General features: G+C 51.8%; 1 protein-coding gene across 1 annotated transcript in view; it reads right to left on the reverse strand.

Annotated features, from left to right (window-relative positions):
- Window positions 1-7,583: 7,583 nt before the first annotated feature.
- PNPLA3 (patatin like domain 3, 1-acylglycerol-3-phosphate O-acyltransferase) overlaps window positions 7,584-23,524 on the reverse strand; it is a 16,637-nt gene continuing 696 nt past the window's right edge. The window contains exons 2-8 of the mRNA XM_024737630.1: window positions 21,001-21,233; window positions 19,759-19,824; window positions 14,860-15,069; window positions 14,062-14,122; window positions 10,191-10,406; window positions 8,937-9,069; window positions 7,584-7,725 (exon numbers count right to left, since the gene is read on the reverse strand). Coding sequence (XP_024593398.1) covers window positions 7,584-7,725; window positions 8,937-9,069; window positions 10,191-10,406; window positions 14,062-14,122; window positions 14,860-15,069; window positions 19,759-19,824; window positions 21,001-21,233 — 1,061 coding nt within the window. The remainder of the gene's footprint in view (window positions 7,726-8,936; window positions 9,070-10,190; window positions 10,407-14,061; window positions 14,123-14,859; window positions 15,070-19,758; window positions 19,825-21,000; window positions 21,234-23,524) is intronic.

Consider the following 23,524-nt stretch of genomic DNA (forward strand, 5'->3'; position numbering starts at 1 on the left):
GGGCTCATGCTTTGCACCAAGTTCTGCTGTTTACCAGATAGACTGTTGCTCCCTGGCATTAAACAGACCGCACTGACGATTCCCCAGGGCGTAAATGGACCATAAATAGAGGGAGGCTTTTATTTAACAAGGTGAGAGGAACGTGAGCGTGTTTTGCATGCTGATGAGAAACCAGCCGTGCTGGAGAGGTGAGGGCCTTGGTCGGGGGACTGGTGAGGATGTGGGGTGAGTGACTCCTGGGAGCACAAAGACGAGGAGATGGGGTAGCACTTAAGGCACAGGTGGGAGGGTAGCCTTCGCTGTTTCTAAGAAAGTAATACACTTCCTTGTCTCACTGTCCATTTTTTAAAAATTATAAAACATATGCTCATCATAGAAGGTTGAATTATTACAAAAAGTAGCAAGAAAATAAGCCCCATGTAATCCTATCTTAACATATTTCTTGCCTTATAATGATCACAGAACTGGTGTATAGAATACTGTCTACACGGAAATATCCTGGCTACCATAAAACACTGCTGAAGTGCGGTTGTATCTGCTTAGACCTATGCTGTGGTTCTGACGGAAAAGGCCACTGGGAACCCTGACAGTCGGGCTCGGGGAAGGTATGAGGGTGTGTCACCAGGAGTCCAGGTGGGTGTCAGGCAGGCGACACCTCCCTCACTCCAGGCCAGCTCAGCATAGGGGACAGTGCTTTGTTCTGGGGCCCAGGTGGCTGGGGAAGCCCACCACTCACAGCCTTGCCTCACTCAGGGAGGGAGCGCTACCAGCACGGGAGCCCCTGCAAACTCGAGGAGCTCAGCTTGGCACCGCGTGACGACGCCGTATTTTCACGAGCAGCCGCTGCCTTCTCGGTGCTCATGACCATAGCAAGGCTCGCGCAGGCTTTGCCCCCAGAACCACACTCTCCTCTAAAGTGTACGTCCTCGCAGTGGAGTGCTGGGTTTGACCTTGCTGGTTCTGCAACTCCAGGACACATACACAGTGTGGGTGAGCGTTGCAACTTTTTGGGCCAACATTTACGATTTTGAGCTTACCATTGTTTCTTTTCTTTTTGTCATGCTCAAATGCATAAATAAGAAAAACAGACACACACATTTCACCTTGGGTCACACTGCACTGTGCTTGCCAACAAATTACCACCCCGGAGAGAAGGTGGGTACCTGCCTCTCGCTCATCTCCGTTAGGGCTCTGCAAGTGGAGAGGACAGGCGAGGACCTCGGGGTGCCACGGTGAACGTCTTGTGCACTGGAGTTTTTTTCTGGCCACGCCGCACAGCACGCAGGATCTTAGTTCCCCGACCAGGGATCAAACCTGCGCCCCCTGCGGTGGAAGCACGGAGTCTTAACCACTGGACCGCCAGGGAAGTCCCTGAACTGGATTTTTTTTTTTAAGGCTTCTTCTATTAATATCTCACTGATTCCCATAATATATAATTCAACAGGAAATACGAAGATTCCCTTATAATTAATATAAAACTTTCAAATATTTAGAGTAGGTCAAAAAGATGTACCAGAATGTAAATAAGTTACCATCTTTTAATGCCCCCCTAACCAAGGGTGTCCTTGGAGGATGGCACCCCCCTCGCCCCAAAGTAACTGCTTCGTCTACGGAAAGATGGGACCCTACTCCTTTCTTCCTTCCAACCCCCAAGACTGCACAAAGGGCAGCCCAGCCCCCAGCCACAGGCTTCCCTCTACCCACCCCACACCCCCTCCAAACACCAGTCATTCTAGGACCTTCCACCAGGACAGCTGAGTGGGCGGCGAGTCCACTTGCGGGTGGTCGGCCTCCTCCACGTGGCCACTACCGTCACTTCCCAGAGCAAACCGGATCCCTCCGCGCTCCCTGCTTCAAACACTTCCGTGTCTGCTAATAGCAAAAACAACCGTGGGCTCCTCTCCCGAGTGCCCACCACGTGGCCGGGACTGTGCTAGGGGCTCCCCGAAGCCTCGCAGAAACCTAATGAGGAGAGGAGGGTCACCCCCATGGTACAGGTGAGGAAGCCGAGGCCCACGATCTTCAGGATGAGATCCCGCCCTGGTAACTGACACCAGGCCCTTCTTCCTCCGAATTAGTTTTCAGAATTCAGAAAGCAGCAGCAGCATCCGGGCCACGTTAACGACGCAGATTGCCGGGTTCCATGTGGAGAGACCGTGATTCAGACGGGAATCTGCATTAACAGGTACCTCATCCCACCCTCCGCCCCCCCAACACACACACACTCTGAGAGGCCCTGCCTCTCTTTCCGTACTCCACCCCCTCCCTGTGCTCCCATCACCCAGAGCTACTTCCTTTAGGCAAACCAATGCTACCTGACCCTCGCTGACCTGCACCTGTCCCTCTGCCCTGCCCCAGCTCCATCGGCCGGCTCTCTCCTCCTCTGCCGTCAGTTGGGCCCAGCGGACGCGCTTCCCCGCCCCCTCCCTGGGCTTCACCACATCCCGTGCAGCTAAGTCTTGGTTAATAGCTTTCAGCAGGTGCTCTGAGACCTCTGATTGGCTCAGCCGCCTCCCGTAAGACAGGACCTCCTGCACCAGAGGGTAAGCTCCTTGCCACCTCTCCGGGGCCCGACGACGTTTCTAGAATGGCACATGAGGCCTGAGCAGATGAGAGGGTGCCTGTCGGACTCACAGCCCCACAGCCAAATCATCTACGTGGAAGCGGGGAGTGTCGCGTCCGCGCGCGCGGGTTGGAAGAAGAATTTCCGGACACGAAGTATCTTAGAAAGGAGTGAGTTTACTGAGAACAAAGCGCAGAGTTAGTGAGGGGCGCTGCAGATACAGCGGGCCCACTTCCTGACAGAGCACGGAGAGCCGACCCCCTCTGTGGGCTAGTGGCCAACTCTTATAGCCTCAAGACAAAGAAAATTCCTCTTGGCAGGATGGCATCAGGCGATTGGTCAGGGTGCTTCGAGGTTGCTACGTGGTGAATACTTCACCTACTGTGGAGTCGTGGGGCTGCGCGGTTTAGGTTAGGAGAGCCCATGGCAACAGCTGCTATGCGGGCGTGGTTAATTCCAGAGTTTTTGCCCCTTGTCCTTGATGTAGGGCTCCACATTCCCCCCTCTTTTTATATATGGGCCAAATCTTTGGCCCCTTAACACCCTGCTCATGACTGACTATCTGCCTATCCTTATCTCGGGCGATAGGAACCCAGGTCACTGGGGAATGGGGCGATGACCGTTCCTAGCTTCTTCCTGCTGGACAGGGGCGTCGTGGCGCCCTGGTTCCCAATGCCCGCTCTCTGTCAGGGTGTGTTTATGGAGGGAGATGAGGGCCCGTGGAATGATAAGGCAGCTTGTTCCGACGTAGTCCATGTGCCAACTGGCTGGTACCCTTGTTGCACCATCTGGAATTGAATCTTTTGAACCTGTCAGGAAATGAACTTAGATAATGCGTTAATAATGCAGGGGCCAAACAACGAAACAAGGGCTATCAGGATTAATGGTCCCAGCAAGGGCAATAGCCATGTCCATATCTGGATCCTCAGAGAGGAGAGGAGGCTGGAAAGCCAGCTGGGGCCCTGTCCTGCTCTCTCTTTTAAATCTTCTATTAATTTGATGTTTTTCTTTAGAGTCTGGAGGTCTTCTTCAGCCTGGCCGGAGGTATTAATATAGAAGCAGCCTGTCTCATTTAGCAGGGCACAGACACCCCCACCTCAGCTGTTATAACATTAAGGGCCCTCCTATTTTGTAAAACCACCTTGGCCAGAGAGCCTAGGGCTGACTGCTGTTCCTCAGTGGCTGCTACCGTAGCCTTCCAAGGTTCCTGGACCTTGATGGTGAGATGGAGAACGCCCCTCTCTGAGGGGTATGCCTGCAAACCAGGAGAGCCCTGTAAAGACACTATGCATTATTTCGGGGCAATCAAAAATTGGGTTATCATAAGCATGCCCCCCCGCACCGTCCCAATCAGCGGTTCGTTTTTTTTCTCTCCAGGACAGGTCTTAAGGCCTCCTGGAGGAAGGACCCAAGGTTGGGAATGTCTCCTGAGGAAGCTAAATCCTTTGCAGTCATAATGGTCGCCTTGGGACCACAGCAATTATGGTGCAGGAGCTCCTCCAAAGTGTGGGAAGATCCAGATTGACCCCGTTACCGCACAGAAATGAAAATCCGGTGCCCCTCAAGGATACCCCCATTGTGGGTCCCCAGAGCCAGGCCCTGACCTTTTGGGAGTTTTCCTCTGGAAACAGACTGGGGTCCTATGGCCTAGGATTATATTGGGAAGGCCAAACTCCGAGGAAGTAATCATCTACTCATAAAGGGGAGAATCCGGGCTCTGACTGATTGAGTGTGACAGGGGCACTGGCATAACAAATTTCTGGATATTAGCCGAATTATGTTATATTTTGAAGGAGAATCTTGCCGGAGGTTAAACTAAGTAAGTGTCCGGTGGTCACACCGACGCCCACATATTTAGTTCCCAGGGCCGAGCTGTTCATGGGGATATGGTCTTCATTAATATTTTTCTTAGTCACATTTTTCCTTGAATTTCCCCAAAATAAAGTGAAATTACCTTCATGTAATACGTCATATTCATCCTCCTCTGACCAGGGACCCCACTCCAGACTAGTCTGATTAAAATTGAGGGTGCAGTTACAAAGAGAGTCATTTAGCCAGCCCCCAGTGGGTCCCCATCCGTCCAGGTTGGAGACAGTCCTTTAAATTATGTCTTTTCCAGTATGCATGATCCCCTGATTGTAGGTCGTGGGGCATCTGGTCTTCATCCGAAAATAGATTACTGAGATAAGCTTTAGAAACAAACTTAAGAGTGTCCTTTAATAATTCAATTAAACTTTTTAGCAATATGACATGACAGCAAGGAACTAACTGGGAAGTGAGTCTTGGTAACACAGACCTTAATTAACAAAACTAGAATTTCATATTCAGTGAAATGTAATTTTGTTTTTTTCATTGTGAGGGAATTAACCCTGCAGCCAGGGAAGGCTTTATCCCATCAAATAAAAAAATGAGCTTTGTCAGGGAGCTGGAAAAAGCCAAGCAGCCGTCTGGGATTTTCCATAGCCCCGACTGTTTGACTGACAGCTATTGTTTACCCATTTGAAATTCCCTGATTTAGGAGTAGACTGTTATCATGTTTTAAGGACATCAGGATGGCAAAAGTCTGGCAATGAGGGGTTAATTTTTGTAGAAGCAGAATGAACTTTATCTATGCGTGCCGCGATCTTCATCTATGCGTGCCGAAAAAAAAAAGTTTCTTCACATTGAGTTATTTTCATTGCTGACAAATTTGTGACAGTCATAATAAGATCTTATTTAGTTTATATTAAACCTAGGCAAAATAAAAGTATTATACTTAATCTTGATCGCTCTAAAGACATGTCTATATTAATTAGATCAATAAACTTAAACATTAATACCAGGTATTAATTTAATATTGAATATTCCCCAGTTCACGTGAATCTGAAGTTTATTTAGCTTAATTTTTCTTGTATTTAGAATTGTTTGATTTGTTTTTTTTTTTTTTTACGGCACCCGGGCCTCTCACCGTTGTAGCTTCTCCCGTTGCGGAGCAACAGGCTCCGGACGCGCAGGCTCAGAACCCAAGGCTGAAGTCTCAGGCAAAGTGGGCTTTGCTCAAGGACATAAGAGTTAACTTCAAGCTTTCTCCTAGGCATAGTTTTTGTTCTCTCAGGGTCAGAATTCTGAAAAAGATATTTCAACAAGCTAGCTTTCCCTAATTGCATATGCATAAAGAACTGGTTTTGCAATTTCAAAAAATTTTTATCTTAACCAGTTTTCTCCGGACTCTAAAGAATATTGTGGCCATCCTGACTGAAGGAACCTAACTTGTTTTTGAATTTGGGAAATGTCAGACACGGGAAAGGGAACATGGACTCTAATAGTGCCCATGTCTCCATTTGCCACTTCCCTTAAGGGAAGCATATTAGAATCTGTTTCCTGGCGTTGGGCAGTCCTGGATCTTGTGTGGGGAGGGGAGGGGGGCTTTCGCCCTGATAAGGGGGTACCTACTGGGGAGGTGGGTGCAGGGGCTGAAGCAATGAGGGTTCATGAAGCGGGGGACAGGAAAGGTCGAGTGGAGGGCCGCCTAGGAGATCTGCTGGAGAGGGAGGCAGAGGGGGTCGGGGGGATGAGGTGGCAACAGAAAGACACGTGCGGCGTGAGTCCCTCAGCTCCGGATTCTGACTAAGGGCCATAAAGGTCTGGACGTAAGGAACCTCTGAGTCCTTTCCTTGTTTCCGCCAAAAGAGATTAAGTTGGAGGATCGTGTTATAATTTAGTGTCCCATTAAGAGGCCATTGTTCTCGGTCCCCCAGTTTATACTGGGTCCAAGCCGTGTTACGAAAGAAAATGAGCCTCTTCTTTTTGAGATTTTCAGGGTCAAGTTTTCCCGGTTCCTGAGGATACGGCCGAGGGAGGCTCCCGAGACATCGCAGAACCCATTCTTAGCCTGTACGCCATAGAACGGGGGTACTGAGAGTCACCGGCTGACAGAGAGGCGTCCCCTTTGTCCCGGTGATCTCTCCATGTGACTAAGGCACAAAATGGGCCGACCGTCCCAACAATCGCGTCCGACCGTGAGAGGTGACCCCTGAGCGTGCGACTGAGGCCCCATGCGACTCAGGCAGGGAAAGAAAGGAAAGAGAGGAGATTCCCGGGACCCACCGGGTGGCACACCGTAAGGCGATGATGCCCTGAAACGTGAAAAGGCACTCCGGGCACGGCTCAGAGGCAATGCCTAGGCTCCTGTAAGTCAATCCGGACCGAGAAAAAGGTGAAAGTAACAGAGAAGACAGGCTGAGGAATCGGCATCGTAGTCCTGCCGGGAAGGCGGCGGCCGAGGGGAGGAGGCTCAGTGTTCTGCTTGAACCAATACGTGCCTCACGGTGCACGGAAGTCGCCTTGGCGGGAGTGGATGCTCTAACAGCCTGGTCTGTTCCGTGACCCTCTTATCCTTTCACGGGAGTCTTCAAGCGGCAGGCGCCCTAACGGCTTTTAGATGCCTGACCCATCCCCGCACGATACCAATTGGCCTAGTCCTCAGTTGGAAGGAAGACAGAGGGATCCTCAGCCGTCTGGGCGGCAGTTACTGGGGCGAAGTGAGCCGTGGCGCCTTCGGAACACGCCAGGGTGTGGCCCTGGCCAGAGTCCTCCGTTGCTTCCACGGCAGCTTGCCTGTTCACAGAGGGTCCCAAGGAATGAGGAGAGGAGGTGGGGGAGGAGATCCCCCCAGGAGATATCCCCGTACAGGCCACCAAAATGTCGTGGTCCGCACGTGGGCTGGAAGAAGAATTTCCAGACACGAAGTATCTTAGAAAGGAGTGAGTTTACTGAGAACAAAGCGCAGTTAGTGAGGGGCGCTGCAGATACAGCGGGCCCACTTCCTGACAGAGCACGGAGAGCCGACCCCCTCTGTGGGCTAGTGGCCAACTCTTATAGCCTCAAGACAAAGAAAATTCCTCTTGGCAGGATGGCATCAGGCGATTGGTCAGGGTGCTTCGAGGTTGCTACGTGGTGAATACTTCACCTACTGTGGAGTCGTGGGGCTGCGCGGTTTAGGTTAGGAGAGCCCATGGCAACAGCTGCTATGCGGGCGTGGTTAATTCAGGAGTTTTTGTCCTGTGTCCTTGATGTAGGGCTCCACAGGGAGCAAACGCGTCATCACTCGAGAACAAATCCGGGAGGTCGTCCACCACAGCCACTGGATGTCGCTGGGCATGTCTGGAAGCCACATCACCAGTCTGCAGGAATAAAACAGAGAGACGCCCACGTCGTATGAGCAGGAAGAGAAACCAACCAAAAAGAACAAAACCAAGCCCTAACCAAAGGCAGACATCTTACAACGACACCATGGTCCATGGAAACTGCCGGGGTCACTCCTAACCCCGATGTGATAAATTCCCAAAGACAAGCCAACCTAAAAGCCCAAAGGTAAATTAGCCCATTTTTTGATTTGGGAACGCTCAAGGGACTTACGTGGAAATAAAAGGAAAAGACCTTGGTTTTCCAGGATCCTACTCCTCTGTGGCAACATGGCCACCGACGCAGAGCATCTTGAGGTCGAGAACCACCCCCTGCGCCCAGGTCTCCTGGGCTTGGCCACATGCAAGCGCAGCAGAGGGAGCCCCTGAGGAGGCCTGACCACTGCCCTCCAGACTCCCAGCACCCAGGACATGAAAAGGACCCCACATCTCGGGCTTTGGGAAATGCCAGAGCAGCCCTCAACCCAGGGCAAGGCTGTGCGGGAACGGGTGGCTGATTTGGCACAGTGGAGAGGGGCTCCGGGGAGGATGACCAAAGCTGGAGGACTCAGCTGGATTTTGAAGGACGGTCGGGACTTTGAAAGATGGACTGAGGGACATGTTGACTAACTCGCTAAAAAGAAAGTAAACACCAAAGTACATCAGAAGAAAACCGAGGGGAAACAAACGCTCAGGAATCCAGTAGGCATCCCAGCGTTGGCCTCAGATCCCTCCAACATACCAGGAATAAAATCCCCGAATAGGGGCTTCCCTGGTGGCGCAGTGGTTGGGAGTCCGCCTGCCGATGCAGGGGACACGGGTTCGTGCCCCAGTCCGGGAGGATCCCACATGCCGCGGAGCGGCTGCACCCGTGAGCCATGGCTGCTGGGCCTACGCGTCCGGAGCCTGTGCTCCCAACGGGAGAGCCCACAGCAGTGAGAGGCCCGCGCACCGCAAAAAAAAAAAAAAAAATCCCAAAATAGAAGTGCAGACCTACAAGAAGTGACAGACATGTAACAGCAGTGAGAAAGGAGGAGGGGTGGGCAGGGCCTTGCCAACGAGGCACCTTTCCAAGGTGTTCCACGCAGACCGTGAACTCCACCCCAATGTATAAGGAGCCAGGCCCCAGGCCGAGGGCCTTCCACTGCTTCTCTCACTGAATCCTCGCCCCACTTCCATGAGGATGCCACAAAGCCACGTGAAGCGCTCACCTCTGGACCATAGCAATCGCGGACTCCACCGGTAGCGTGCAGGGCAGCACCAGGTAGGACATGACCTTAATTGGTAAGAAGTTGCACATCTTGCTTATGTACCCATCTTGGTTTCCAATTGCTTCCCTCAGGGCTGAAAAATACAATTGGGAGGTCTGTCTCTCACCAGTGTAAAAACCAAACCATCTTCCCGGGGTAGTGCTTGGAATTTCTGTGAAATATACAAATCCTGGCAGCCCAAGAATCAGAAGCGTCCACAAATGAGATCAGGTGGGGAATGTGCCCAAGTAGCCCTTGGATCCTCTACAGGGTACAGGGTACAGGGTCCCTTTTAAAGATTCTCTTTTAAACTGGCTATTTTTGGAGGCGTACACAAACTTCTCAAAGTGCCCCTGGCCCCAGTTTTATGAGCTCTTCTTTGCACCTGCAGCTGGATTCCATCTCTTCTGCCTGGAACCCCCTAGCCTTCTATTTCCCCTTTGTAATGACCTCCGGATGCCTCAAATCGCAGGAATCTGAGCAGCTGCTGGTTAGTGCAACTCCTGGGGTGTTCATGCCTCAGGGGCAAGAACCGGGCATCCCATTCGTCTTTGATTTATTCTATTCTATTCTGGCCACATCCTGCGGTGTGTGGGATCTCAGTTCCCCGACCAGGGATTGAACCCTAACCCCCTGCATTGGAAGCTCGGAGTCTTAACCACTGGACCTCCAGGGAAATCCCTGTGCCGTTCATCTTTGAATTTCCCCAAATGCCCAGCTGGAAGCTGGACGGTGCATTCATCTATCCATTATATAATCGATGACATGATTAAATAACCAGATTCAGTGACGGTTCAAAACTGTGATTTTGCGTGGAGGGAGAAATTAGGAGGGGCTCCTCGAGAGAGAAAAGGCTTTGAGATGGGAGGACAGGCAGAGAACGGCGTTCTCAAAGAACAGGCCACCTCCAGGGGTCCCCCCCAATATCCAGCGTGCCTACTTTAGGAGCAGAGAGCACAGCCAGTTAACACAAAACTCAGCTGGAGGTGGTTCTCCTCTGGCCAGCCCCCATGGGAAGGGAGACTGGGCAAGGACCCAGGGGGATGGGAGGCCCGTGCTGGGCGGTGCGGGTCCCAACGGGCCTGCCCTAGTCGCTCCGCCCCATCTCTTCCCACGCAGCTGCATGACCTTCCTCCACAGCACACAGGGAAGCCACCTTTCTGCCTCATAAAGGGTCACAGAGAGCCTCTGCCGTCCCGCCCCCAAGGCCGGCACCTATGGTGAGCCTGGGCGACAGGGTCTCCAGGGTGCTGTCGTCCCAGGGCAGGATGCTGAGGTGTGGGTGATCCAGCAGTGTGGCTTCCTCAGGCCACGCCTCCCCGGCGGCCATGCTCGGGGAAGACTGCAGGCTCCCGTGCTCCCAGGAGGCCTCAAGGACTTCCGACTCTGCAGGGGATGCACTCAGGCACAGAGGGGGCCTGTCACAGATGCCTGCGAAGGGCACAGAAACAAACCCGTCAGGCAATTTCGGGCGGCGGGGTCATTGCTCACTCACACACACCTGCCCACCGAATTAGAGGGAAGCTGCAGGCCTGTTATTAGTACAAGGCGGAGATCAACGAGGGCAGGCAGTCCTAGCAGGGAGAAAGGAGTGCGGGGCTTTGACGCCGGATGGATGTGACGAGGGCACCTGGCTCCATTACTCACCAGCTGTGTGGGCTCTGGAGCCATGTGTGGATTCTTGATGTTCAAAGCTAAGGGTTATAACTAATTTATAGTAACGGAACCACTGGTTAAGCCAGCGGTCCAGGCCACGCAGCAGCCATTCAACTGCTACCATTATCATCATCTCCGCTTTTCAGCTGAGGAATCAGAAGCACAGAGAGGTTAAGAGATTTGTCCAAAGCCACACAGCCAATACGTGGCACAGCGAGAATCGAACCGAGATGTGATGTCAAAGATGGCACCCTTCCATCACACGGCCTCGAAAGAAGCATTAGGTCAGGGGGTTTGTGCAGGCCCTGCCCTAGGTGCCGGGGCTCAGGAGCCAATACCAGTGGGTGGTTCCTGCTTGCACACTGGGTGGGGGCAGTGGGACAGGTAGTTTCGGATGCCCACGCCTGCCTCGGCTCACCTCTTGCTTCCAACCTCAGATTAAAAGACCTGGGGCTGGACATCCCTGGTGGTGCAGTGGTTAAGAATCCGCCTGCCAAGGCAGGGGACACGGGTTCGAGCCCTGGTCTGGGAAGATCCCACATGCCACGGAGCAACGAAGCCTGTGCACCACAACTACTGAGCCTGAGCTCTGGAGCCCGTGAGCCACAACTACTGAGCAAGCGTGCTGCAACTACTGAAGCCCGCGCTCCTAGAGCCCGTGGAGAAGCCCGCGAACCGCAACGAAGAGTAGCGCCCGCTCGCCGCAAGTAGAGAAAGCCCATGCGCAGCAACAAAGACGCATCGCAGCCAAAGATAAATTAATTAATTAAAAAAAAAAAAGAGGATGCAAGAAGAAGAATTCACAAAAAAAAGACCAGAGGCTGCCCCTGGATGCCCACACCTTGCTCCCAAGTTACAGCTCCCAGTTACGCTCCCCTGGATCTTTCCGGCCTCTTTTAGACACACAGCTCACACCCTGGGACTTACTTTCCCTTAGGCATGTTTCAGAGAATCTGTTCCCAGAGGACACCTGGCCGAGCCCCACGGGTCCTCTGCAGGACCCCGAGGCGGCCAGCCTGGCAGAGGGAGGACCTCTCTTAGATCATTAAACCCAAACCCAGCACCGATGCCGCAAGCACCCAGCCACATGCCAGTCTTTAGAATTACCAAGAATCACCTGGCGTCATTTAATCCAAATGTCTTTTGCTAGAGATGTGGAAACGGAGGCCCAGAGAGGGGAGGTGGCTTGCCCAAAGTCACCTAGTAACTTCCACAGGGTCCATCACTGTTCTTTATTCCCATGTTGCTTCCAAATTTCATCCCCAGTCCAGACCGCTTTCCAGAACCTCGGACTCTGACATCACTGTGCTTCTTGCACGACCACCCAAATGTGCCCCCGGGGCACGGCAATCGGGCCTGAGCTTCCCTGCAGAACCCTCGCCCTCCTGAGGGCCCGAACACTGAGCAGAGCCCCTCTCCCCCAGTGCCGGCTGCAGAAGCCAGAGGCCAGGTCTCCATCCCTAAGTCTTCCTCCTCCCGAATCTCTGGTTGGTCGCCTCCAAGTCCTGTCCCCTTGGGCCCCTTCCACCACCCTTGCTGCCGTGACCCCGGCCAAGCCCACGGCGGCCTCCTCGACCTCCTGGATGCTGCCGTCACACTCTCTGCACTGCGGCCAGGGGCGGGGGGGGGGCAGGGGGAGCTTCCAAAGCTCCCTCTGACCACCCTCACTCCCGCCTCGGCAGCCCTCCGTGGCTCTCTATTGCTGTGGGATGCAGACCCTTTCACCACATCCGTGAGGCCCAACCTTGTCCCCCAACTTTTCACTTACTGCCATTCCCGCCCCTCTCCTTTCTGTCCATCTCTCCGGGTGCCCCACTCCCGCCACTCCAGTTACACACGCCTTCTTTGCACCTCGTGTTCATGTCCCCCACGCCTAGAATGCTCCTGTTTGCCCTCAAAGTGTCAACACGGATTCACACCCTCCTGAAGCCCTGCCTTCCCCTGCCTTGCAGATCCCCTCACTCCCTGTGTGATCCTACAGCATCCTGTATCTTCCTGCCAGGGCAACCGAGCACACCGTCAGCCTTCTCTTGACATATCTGTCCCCGACCATGTTGCAGCAAAAATAGAAATGAAGTTTTCCCTCTCCTGAGAACAAGGAAAATAAAGGGAACAGTGAAACAGACTAGAGAAAGAGAAGAATCATAACGTGGCCTGAAAGAGTTCATCACTCCTAGTCGTGTTTCTTAACTGTCACTAACCTGTAGTTTCTGTAACTCGATCTGTACTTCACAAAGCTAACCTATGACTCTTTAACATTACGTGAATTACATCCTGCACTCCCTTGCAGCAAACCACCCCTTGCAGGATTTGCATTTCAGAAAAAAGGTCACAGGCCAACAACCCAGAGACAAACGGACCCAATTACCCGGCTGCCTGACATGACACCAGCTGTGACTATTTTGAAATAATGCAGGAAGAAGAAGAATGCAAGACCTTCACTACTTTGATCCTATCATATACCCCAGACTGCGAGCCCCACATATAAAATCTTCTCCGATTCCCGAAGCAGGGGGGGACACAGTTCTTGAGGCCCTAGGCTGCCGTGTCTTCCCTTCTGCCTGGCCGAAAAATAAAGCAATCTCTGTCTTCCTCCAAAATCTCTGTCTCCATATTTCTGTTCGGCATCGGTGCACAGGGAAGCCAATATTTCGGCAACAACCACGGGACTAAGCTCCAGGAGGGCAGGGGCCACATCCGTCTGTTCGCTGTGGAGTCGTCAATTGCTTCGCACCTAGACGGTACGCAGTAAACATTTTCTGAGTAGATAAATACATGTATGTCCCGTGAACCACACCATCTCCTTGGTCTTGGCCAAAGGCTAATTCAGAGGATTAATGCATGAACCAACCTTTAGTATCGAAGAAAAATAGCCCCAAACATATTTGGTTCCACTCTAACATTTCCAGAACCCAAGTCCCCCAGCCTGCGCGAGCCAGGATGAGTCAAAGGCAGGAACCTTCCCCAGAACACAGCTGGGCTAGTGGGCGTGGCCCACACCTGCCTCGAGGGAGCGGGAGCTATTCTGTCACCTGCGGCCCAGAAACTGTTTATCTTCCTTCTTTATCAAACTAAAGGTTCACAATTGTCCAAAAGCAGAAAAGAAAAACAAAGGAACTGCCTTCAGCACACAGACAGGTGACACCGCAGAGGGAGAGCTAACAGCCCTAGGGCTGTGACATCCGGGTTCAGGTAGGTCCCAGCTCTGCTCCCCAGTGAGTGGAGTGCGGACCTGGGCTGCCTCTCCAAGCCTCTGTTTCCCCATCTGTAAAATGGGGCAAATATTTCCTATCTCGCGGGACTAATGAGAGGGCCGAGCGAGACGGTGGGTGAAGGTGCTGAGCGCTGAATGATGGAGTCAAGACTGTGGACCAAGACTGTGAACAGAAAGCTTGTTAAAGGGGCACTTCAGTTGCCCTACCATACATACCATTCTCTTCCAAGAACCTGACCGTGTCTAAATATCCTTGAAAGCATAGCTCTCCAAGCACCTGTGAACAAATCAAGTAAATTAACTGCAGGGGGGCAGTCACTAGGCACCATTCCTTTCAACATCACCCGAAGACGGCAGACCCAAAGCCGAGAATCCCCCAAGCTCCAAGCCGCTGCCATGTGCCCAGCGCAACCGCTGCAGGGTGGAACAGGGCTCTGCTTTCCTGCAGGACTCAGCTCGAATGACACCTCCTCCGTGCAGCTGGCACCCCAGCATGACGGGTGCTGGTTTCTCTGGTCTCCCTGGGTCCCTGGACGAGCCTCCACCCTAACAAACACCAGGGCCTGATCTACTTGTCGTGGGACAGTAAGAGCTGCCTCCTTCGCTCCTCGGTGTACAAACCACACGGGCAAACCAATCCTGCTGTCCAGCCTTCCCTCTCCCCGCGAGCACACGCTGACATATACATTGCATGGCACGGCCTTCCTTCTCCCCAGAGAACTGGCACTGTGCAGATTCTACCCACTTTCTTACTATGTTAGGGTGATAAGGTCCACCACGCTACAACGACAATCAAAAATAGATTAAACTGGGAATTCCCCAGCGGTCCAGTGGTTAGGACTCCGAGCTTTCACTGCCAAGGGCAGTGTAGTTCTTGACCATGGATGCAAATAAGAATCATTGGGGTAATTAAAAAAAAAAATCCTACTATCCAGGCTGCCCATACTTACGCTATAGCCCCTGGAGGTGGGATCTGAACAGCGGCGCTGTTTAAATGCCCCCAGGCCCCCTCACCTTGAGATCCGCAGGGAATAGCACCCGGGTTAATAGGTAGAGGTTCTCGGAGCAGAGGCGTACACTGAGCTTGGTGAAGTCCACGTGAAGAAAGTTCGTGGACTTGACTTTGGGGCAGATGTCACTCTCCCCATAGAAGGGGGAAACAGTGATGGTCGTTTTGGTATCAAAGAAGGGTATGATGTTACTCACTGCTCCATCTACGTATCGCTTTTGAGGGAGAGAAAAAAAAAGGACATACTGTCAGAAGCTCTGGGCTGGGGTTTTCTGTGTGTTTCAGATTATGGCCAGAGGCTTCTCAGAGCTGCAGGCACATACGGTGAGGGGCTTTGGGGTCACTCTTTCAGCAAATCCCTACTGAGCATTTCTGTGCCAGGCCAGGCTGTAGGCTGGCGCTCAGGGTTGCCACCTGCTGCCGTGTAGTTTGCACACTGCACAAAAAAGTGCCTGGCCAAGAGGCAGACGGAGGCTGGCGTCTGGCCCACATCGTCACGGCCAAGTCCCGAGCCCAGGTGGGCGTCCCTAGGCATACCCATGTAACTTGCTTAGACCAGGGGCGCTGTGTGCACTGGGGACAGAGTGTGATGTCGACCTGGCCCTAAGGGAGACAGACGGTCATGGGTTCAATTCCAGAGGCCCTTGCTGCTTTAGGAATCTTGGACAAGACACTTAACCTGTGAGCCCGTCCACACCTGGGAAATGAGAGGCTGCACTGGAGACTTGAATGACGCAGTGAACCTGGGACTCGAGCTCTCTGAAAATGGCATCTTATCCCACAACAAAGGTGCATTTGGGGTAAGTACTGTGAGAATCAGTTTTCCTGTAGCCATATCCTTGAACAACCTTAGTGCCCACGGCCAGGCTGGGGCAGGCAGGTTTTGGTACAATTTGGACTGAGTCTACACCTGTGAAACCAATGTCTAGAATGATTCCCAAACCGACGACCATCATGGCCCAGCTGTTGGTGCCCACAGACGGGGGGGGGGGGGGGGAAAAAAAAAGCAAATGGGAGAATTTCCCCAGCCAATCCTTCCAAAGGGAGAAATCTCAGGGCACACCTTGGCCTAAAACAAGTCCAAAAAAGAATCAGGCACGTTCAGCCATGGCTTAGCTATCAAAAGATTCTTGCCTTGAGTCCAAAAATGATTAGATTTGCACACACCGCAGTAAATTGTTGCCGTGTGATTTCTATGGAAGATACAGGAAGGCATCAAAACCCTCACTGGCAGAAAGGGACACAGGACCAAATGTCGGGAATCTTTAGTTAAGACTGAGGAGGGAGGAAGGAGCTGACTATTTTTAAATTATTATTTATTTTTTAAAATTAGTTTTTATTGGAGTCTAGTTGATTTACAATGTTGTGTTAGTTTCTACTGTACAGCAAAGCCAATCAGTTACACATATACATATACCCACTCTTTTTCCACTCAAGGGATAAAGTCCAATGACTCCTCTGTCCTGTATAATTTTCCCTCCACCCTGAACTTTTCTACAGGAACATTCTGAGTTCGCTCAGTGGAACCTCAACGTTTTGCTCTAATTATCGGCAGGTTTCATCTGAGCACACGGGGCGGGGTGGGGGGGGCGGTGACTGTGTGTGCACCACAGCTGGAACAGCCTGGGGGAAATGAAAAGATAACGGCAATGACAAAACCACCCGTATTTACCGAATACTCACCTGTGCCAGGCTCTATGCATCGCATGTAATTCCCACAACAATGCTACAGCTGTGTACCACTATCAACCCTCAGTACTAGTAACCCTCCTTTGCCAATTCAATCTCAGAGAGGTTAAGAAATGTGTCCAAAGTAGTCCAGCTAACGTGGGCTAGAGCAGACATGTGATTCTAGGTTTGTCTGCCAGGCTGGCGCTGTTAGAATTGCAGGTGATCACTTCACGGCTCCAGGCCTCAGTTTTCTCATCTGTAAATAGGGGCAACTATGTGTCTGTCCCGGGGATGCTCTGGGGCATGAGTGAGGCTACCTGTAACCTGCCTTTGCAACTTGCTTTGCCAATTGAGGACCGTGCTGCTGTTAAAGCATGAACCAGGAGGGTTTCTAAAGTGCCTTCCTGCTGACACACTGGGATGTTGTGTCTTCTCTCCCACAGCTGTAACAACCTAAACTGTCTCCAGACATCGCCAGATGTTTCCGGGTGGGAAGACAGAATCATCTGATAACTGCTGCCCTAGAAGGAGGCTGCCGGGTGGTCCAGCACAGCCCAGCATCCAGTCCAGAGCCTGCAGGACAAACACCTCAACTTCTGTTTTTCCACCAGAGGCAGGGCTCAGGACTAGCCACGTGCGTTTACATCTTTGTTGAATGGAACCAAATTGCAGCCCTGTTGGCAGCTTCTGCCCTAAGCCACGGGCTGAGAAGGATAGAGTCAGACCCAGAGAGGATTATAACCCTCAACCCCTAAGAATAAAGCCTTATTACCGGTTTTCCCTGGTGGTGTAGCGGTTAAGAATCCTCCTGCCGATGCAGGGGACACAGGTTCGAGCCCTGGTCCGGGAAGATCCCACATGCCACAGAGCAACTAAGCCCGTGCACCACAACTACTGAGCCTGCTTTCTAGAGCCCACGAGCCACAACTACTGAGCCTGTGTGCCACAACTACTGAAGCCCGTGCCCCAAAACAAAAGAAGCCACCGCAATGAGAAGCCCGCGCACGGCAACGAAGAGTAGCCCCCACTTGCTGCAATGAAAGAAAGCCCGCACGCCCCAACGAGGACCCAATGCAGCCAAGAAAAAAAAAAAAGACTTATTACCTTAAGTGAGTAACTGACTCTTAAGTATCTTATACCTTAATAGGCCACTGGGCACCTGTTTCAGTGCTCATGTGAAGATTAAGTGAATCGTGAAAATGACTATACTACCCAAAGCAATCTACAGATTCAAAGCAATCCCTATAAAACTACCAATGGCATTTTTCACAGAACTAGAACAAAAAAGTTCACAATTTTTATGGAAACACAAAAGACCCCGAATAGCCAAAGCAATCTTGAGAAAGAAAAATGGAGCTGGAGGAATCAGGCTCCCGGACTTAAGACTATACTACAAAGCTACAAAATACGGTACTGGCCCAAAAACAGAAATACAGATCAATGGAACAGGATAGAAGGCCCAGAGATAAACCCACGCACATCTGGTCACCTTATTTTTTGATAAAGGTGACAAGAATATACAATGGAGAAAAGACAGCCTCTTCAATGAAATTAGAACACTCCCTAACACCATACACAGAAATAAACTCAAAATGGATTAAATACCTAAATGTAAGGCCAGACACTTAAAACTCTTAGAGGAAAATATAGGCAGAACACTCTATGACATAAATCACAGCAAGATCCTTTTTGATCCACCTCCTAGAGAAATGGAAATAAAACCAAAAATAAACAAATGGGACCTAATGAAACTTCAAAGCTTTTGCACAGCAAAGGAAACCATAAACAAGACAAAAAGGTAACCCTCAGATGGGAGAAAATATTTGCAAACGAAGCAACCGACAAAGGATTAATCTCCAAAATATACAAGCAGCTCATGCAGCTCAATATCAAAATAACAAACAACCCAATCCAAAAATGGGCAGAAAACCTAAACAGACATTTCTCCAAAGAAGGTATACAGATTGCCAACAAACACATGAAAGGATGCTCAACATCACTAATCATTAGAGAAATGCAGATCAAAACCGCAATGAGGTGTTACCTCACACCGGTCAGAAAGGCCATCATCAAAAAACCTACAAACCATAAATGCTGGAGAGGGTGTGGAGAAAAGGGAACCCTCCTGCACTGTTGGTGGGAATGTAAATTGATACAGCCATTATGGAGAACAGTATGGAGGTTCCTTAAAAAACTAAAAATAGAACTACCATATGACCCAGCAATCCTACTACTGGGCATATACCCTGAGCAAACCATAATTCAAAAAGAGACACGCACCACAATGTTCATTGCAGCTCTATTTACAACAGCCGGGACATGGAAGCAACCTAAGTGTCCACTGACAGATGAATGGATAAAGAAGATGTGGCACATATATACAATGGAATATTACTCAGCCGTAAAAAGAAATGAAATTGAGTTATTCGTAGTGAGGTGGATGGACCTAGAGTCTGTCATACAGAGTGAAGTAAGTCAGAAAGAGAAAAATACTGCATGCTAACACATATATATGGAATCCAAAAAAAATGCTTATGATGAACCTAGGGGCGGGACAGGAACAAAGATGCAGACATAGAGAATGGACTTGAGGACATGGGGAGGGGGAAGGGTAAGCTGGCACAAAGTGAGAGAGTAGTACTGACATATATACACTACCAAATGTAAAATAGGTAGCTAGTGGGAAGCAGCTGCATAGCACAGGGAGATCAGCTCCGTGCTTTGTGACCACCTAGAGGGGTGGGATAGGGAGGGTGGGAGGGAGACGCAAGAAGGAGGGGATGTGGGATATATGTATACATACAGCCGATTCACTTTGTTATACAGCAGAAACTAACACAACACTGTAAAGCAATTTTACTCCAATAAAGATGTTAAAAAAAAATTCCCAAAATAAAAAGAAACAAAAGATTAACTGAAGAGCTTACCTTGCAGATAACCAGCTAATTATTCTACACGAAGTTGGTTTTGCTGCCCACAGAGCCCGGAAGGGGGCCAGCTATGGAATCTCTGTCTGAAGGCTGAGAGGCAAAAAGGCTCCGAGTCTGGGGACAGGTCTCAGGGGCCCAGGGTACCTGAGCCCAGTGCCTCTTTTTTTTTTTTGGACACTTGCTTGCTGGATCTTAGTTCCCCGACCAGGGATTGAACCCCGGGCCCTTGGCGGTGAAAGTGAGGTGTCCTAACCACTGGACCACCAGGGAATTCCCTCAAACACAGTTTAAAAGCGGACTTACCACGCCTCTGAAGGAGGGGGGGATCAAGCCACTGAAGAAAGGCACGAAGGAGGAACAAGACAAGGCCTGTGGAGACAAAAGGGAGTGAAACCACAGCCCAGAGCAGGCTGCCTTTTGTTCCCCTGGGTCTTTATAAGCCTTCTCCAAGCTAGGAGAGCAACAAGCCTGAAAACACTCCTGGCACAGAGGAGGTGCTTTAATAAATGGTTGAACGAACATGAACCAACCTACACACTTATTATTTCAGGCCCAAGTACCAATTCTCTAACGACACCATCTGCAGACTGTAGCTTCTTGCCCCTGCTCCCCACGAGGGTCACACTGGGCCATCAGAGACAGAACCAAGAGTTGGTGACTAGCTGATTGACAGGGAAGGGGCTAGATCAGGGCTTTGCAAACGCTGAGGTTCATCAGAATCGCCTGGAGAGCTTGGCGAACCACAGACTCGGTGCCCCACCCCTAAGGCTCTGATGCTGCAGCTTGGAGGCGGGGCCTGAGAGCCTGCAATTCTAACAAGCTCCCAGGCGATGGCGCTGCTGCGACTGCTGGTCCGGGGCCCACGCTTTGAGTCGCGCCATGCTAGCGAGCATCAAGCAGGATGTAACGCTGATGCAGTGAGAGAAAGGGCTCACGTGGGAACGCACAGGTGCTGGCTGCCTAGGGAAAGCCTCCACAAACAAGGTTAAGTGGAAGAGGGCACTGGCTGCTGAGAAGCTGCTGGTTATATGTGCCAGGCTGCGTGCTCGTAGGGACCTGTGTTAAGTGAAATGATATCCAAGCAGTTCTCATAAAAGGCCTCAGTCAAACTAAGTGGTAGTTTCATATTGCCAGTGAGCTTCTCTGTGCTAGAGGCAAATAAGACACACTCCCACCCTTGTGGGACTTCGCTGGAGGGGTCCTCCTTAAGGAACAGGCATCACTGGGAGGAGGGACACATGTGGGATGAGGTCCCTGGAGCAAAAGGTCATAAGCCAAGCCTTGAAGGATGGGGAGGGGTTATTTGAAACTGAAAGTGTCCTGGAACACTCCAGTTTTGCATATGCTCTGGACCAGACCGCTGGATGCACTCAGAGTTCGTATCACCCCGGTACAGGAAGCTACAGCCAGTATCGTGGGCAACCAGATTCTTTTGCATCTTAAGAAAAGAACGGGTCAGGCGGCTTACGACAGCCCTCTCTTTGTTGCTTCTGAAATGAAACGGTCTTTATGACTTGACAGCACCCAGATAAGCAAACTGCTTACGTCCACGACTTCGTCTTTGGACCGAAAATCAGACACCAGCACGTTTTCTCCATCGGCCACTCTGGTGAGCGAGATGACAATTTTGCCCGAGATGAGCTGGTGGACGTTGTCTGGGAGGTGTCTCTGGAGACCATCTCGGACGTGCTTGTTCAAACTGAAGGTCGGGTGGAGGACGCCAATGTTCCGACTCCTGGCGCTCCGGACAAGGTCCACGAGGGCCTCCAATGTCTGCTCTGGACGGAGAGAGACAAGTATACAAAGGAATGTACCACCCTGGAGATGGGAATGCTTTGTGGCAGGACCAGAAACCTGGCAGCAGGGAAGCTGCTGACCTTTCCCTTTCTCTAGGCCTGGGCTGTCCGATCCGGCAGCCACGTGTGGCTCCCGGGCCTGAGATGCGGCTAGCCCAAACTGAGCTGGGCAAAAGGCACACTGGATCTCAAAGGCTTAGAGCAACAAGAACAACAACAAGATGTAAAATATCTCATGAGTAATGTCTTATATTGATTAGATGTGAAAATGATAATATTTTGGCTGGACTGGGATAAATAAACTTAATTTCACTTTATGTCTTTTACTTTTTCCACGCGGCTACTAGGAAATGTAAGATTGCCTATTTCTGTAAGTTAGTGCTCTAGGCCCTCCCTGGCCACAGGAACGAGCCTCCAGAGGCCCCGTGAACCCTCTCCTCACCTCCATCCCTCCGTCAAGGCCAGAAGCCAGGCACTCACGGCGTCGGACCTTGAGCACGAATGGGCCTAACACTGAAGGGAGCAGACAGCAAGCACAGCCTTGGACCTGAGTTTGAATCCTGCCTCCACCTCTTACTAGCTGAGCCGCTAAACTAAGCCACTTCACTGCCTCTCTGAGTCTCAGACTGCATGTTTTTAATGCGGGACCACACTCAACTACCTTTTGGAAATAGAGAAGATTAGATACACTACAAACTATAGGTGCTCAACCCAGATGAAGCACCTAATAAACAACTAGACTTCACTTTTAACCTCTAATGTCACAATTACCAGACCATCCAGTGGGCACAGGGCACGTGCATGCTGCAGCTGCCCTCACTCACTGGCCTGGCCCCCTCTGGCTGGTCTGCACTGCCCTGGACAGAGTACCTGTCCCAGCCCGAGCCCTAGTCATCCATAGATCCTGGGATGCAGAAGGCCGGACACACATCAGCAGGTCCCGACCCGCCTCCGACCTCCGCTCAGCTCTCCCTGCACATGTGGCCCCACTGAGCCCCGGCAGGAGGCACAAAATTACACACAGCTGGCTGGTTCTGCCAGTCTCTCCTGCCAAGTCAGCCTGGGTTTGGAGGCGCTCTCAGGAGCCATGCCCAAGTCACAGGCCCTGGATAATGCTCCCCGGCGGTCCCCAAGTGAGACAGGCAGTTAAAGCAGGAAGCTGGGGCTCCCAGAACCTCCGGAGCAGCTCTTGCCAGGACCTCTAGATCCACCTTCCAGGGACTTGGTGGTCCCGAGCCAGCCCCTGCAGGACACAACCCCAGGCCGCACCTGTCCTCTGCCTGTCAGGAACGCTCTCTACGCTGGAGTCAGGGCACTTCACGTGCTGGCGTCTGTGCATTTGAATCTGGTCCCAATTAAACATTGGACCGTGTGGCTGTCTCCAGGTCACAACTCTGGGACACAAGGGCTGGCTCAGGCCCAAGGTGGCCAGTCTGATCCTCCTTGAGGTCACATTTCCTGCCCTTTGCTCCTCTCCCCCTCGATGGGGAAGGCGGCCACGGTGGCCTCTCCTAATCTCCACCTCTCCATCAGCCCAGGGTCTGCTCCCTGATCCCATCCAATGGCAGGGCCGTGCTTACTAGCAAGGGATTCCTGCTGCCAGTGTCCGACACAGCAATCCCTGGGTAGAGTAAAGAGTAAACCGTTAAGGAAGCCCAGACAAACAGGGGCTAATGAAAAGGTGCATTACCTTCCTGTCTGGGGGCCTCTGGCTGCCAACAGCTCCATGCTGCCACTTGCTCCAGGCCCTGCTCCCTGGCTAGGATCCCAGGCCAAGGATGTCATACCCTAGTGATTTAGGCCAGCTGGCCACAAGCCCCAGTCCGCCCCTCCCACTGGTACCCACGATTACAGAGATGCTTCACTAGAACAAGATTCAAAGGCACAGGACCTCGTTTCCAGGGCACTGAGCAGGGGTGTGGTGGCGAGAAGAGGAGGGGATGTGGGATGTCCAGCCCCCAAGAAGGGTCTCAAACACTGGAAAAGGAAGAGACAACTTTCCTACCTCCCCTCACCCGCGTCTCCCCCCTCCGCAAAACACCTCTCCCCAACCCAAATCTTTCAATCCAAACCAGCAAGTTGCCCTCTACCTGAGAGGCACCCAGCCGCCCCCAGAGCTCCCACGAGAGCTGGGCGCAGATCAAAGGCGCCCGGGGCCGGGGGTCTCCAGTCCCTCTGGTCCCCAGAGAGAAGAAGGAAGCCACCCTGGGCCACAGGCCAAAACCTCCTTCCTGGCCTGGCCGGAAGCAGGGCAAATCGGGCCTCCGACCCCC

Source organism: Neophocaena asiaeorientalis, unplaced genomic scaffold (genome assembly GCF_003031525.2).
Source record: "Neophocaena asiaeorientalis asiaeorientalis breed wild unplaced genomic scaffold, Neophocaena_asiaeorientalis_V1.1 scaffold242, whole genome shotgun sequence".
In the NCBI taxonomy this organism is placed as follows: domain Eukaryota; kingdom Metazoa; phylum Chordata; class Mammalia; order Artiodactyla; family Phocoenidae; genus Neophocaena; species Neophocaena asiaeorientalis.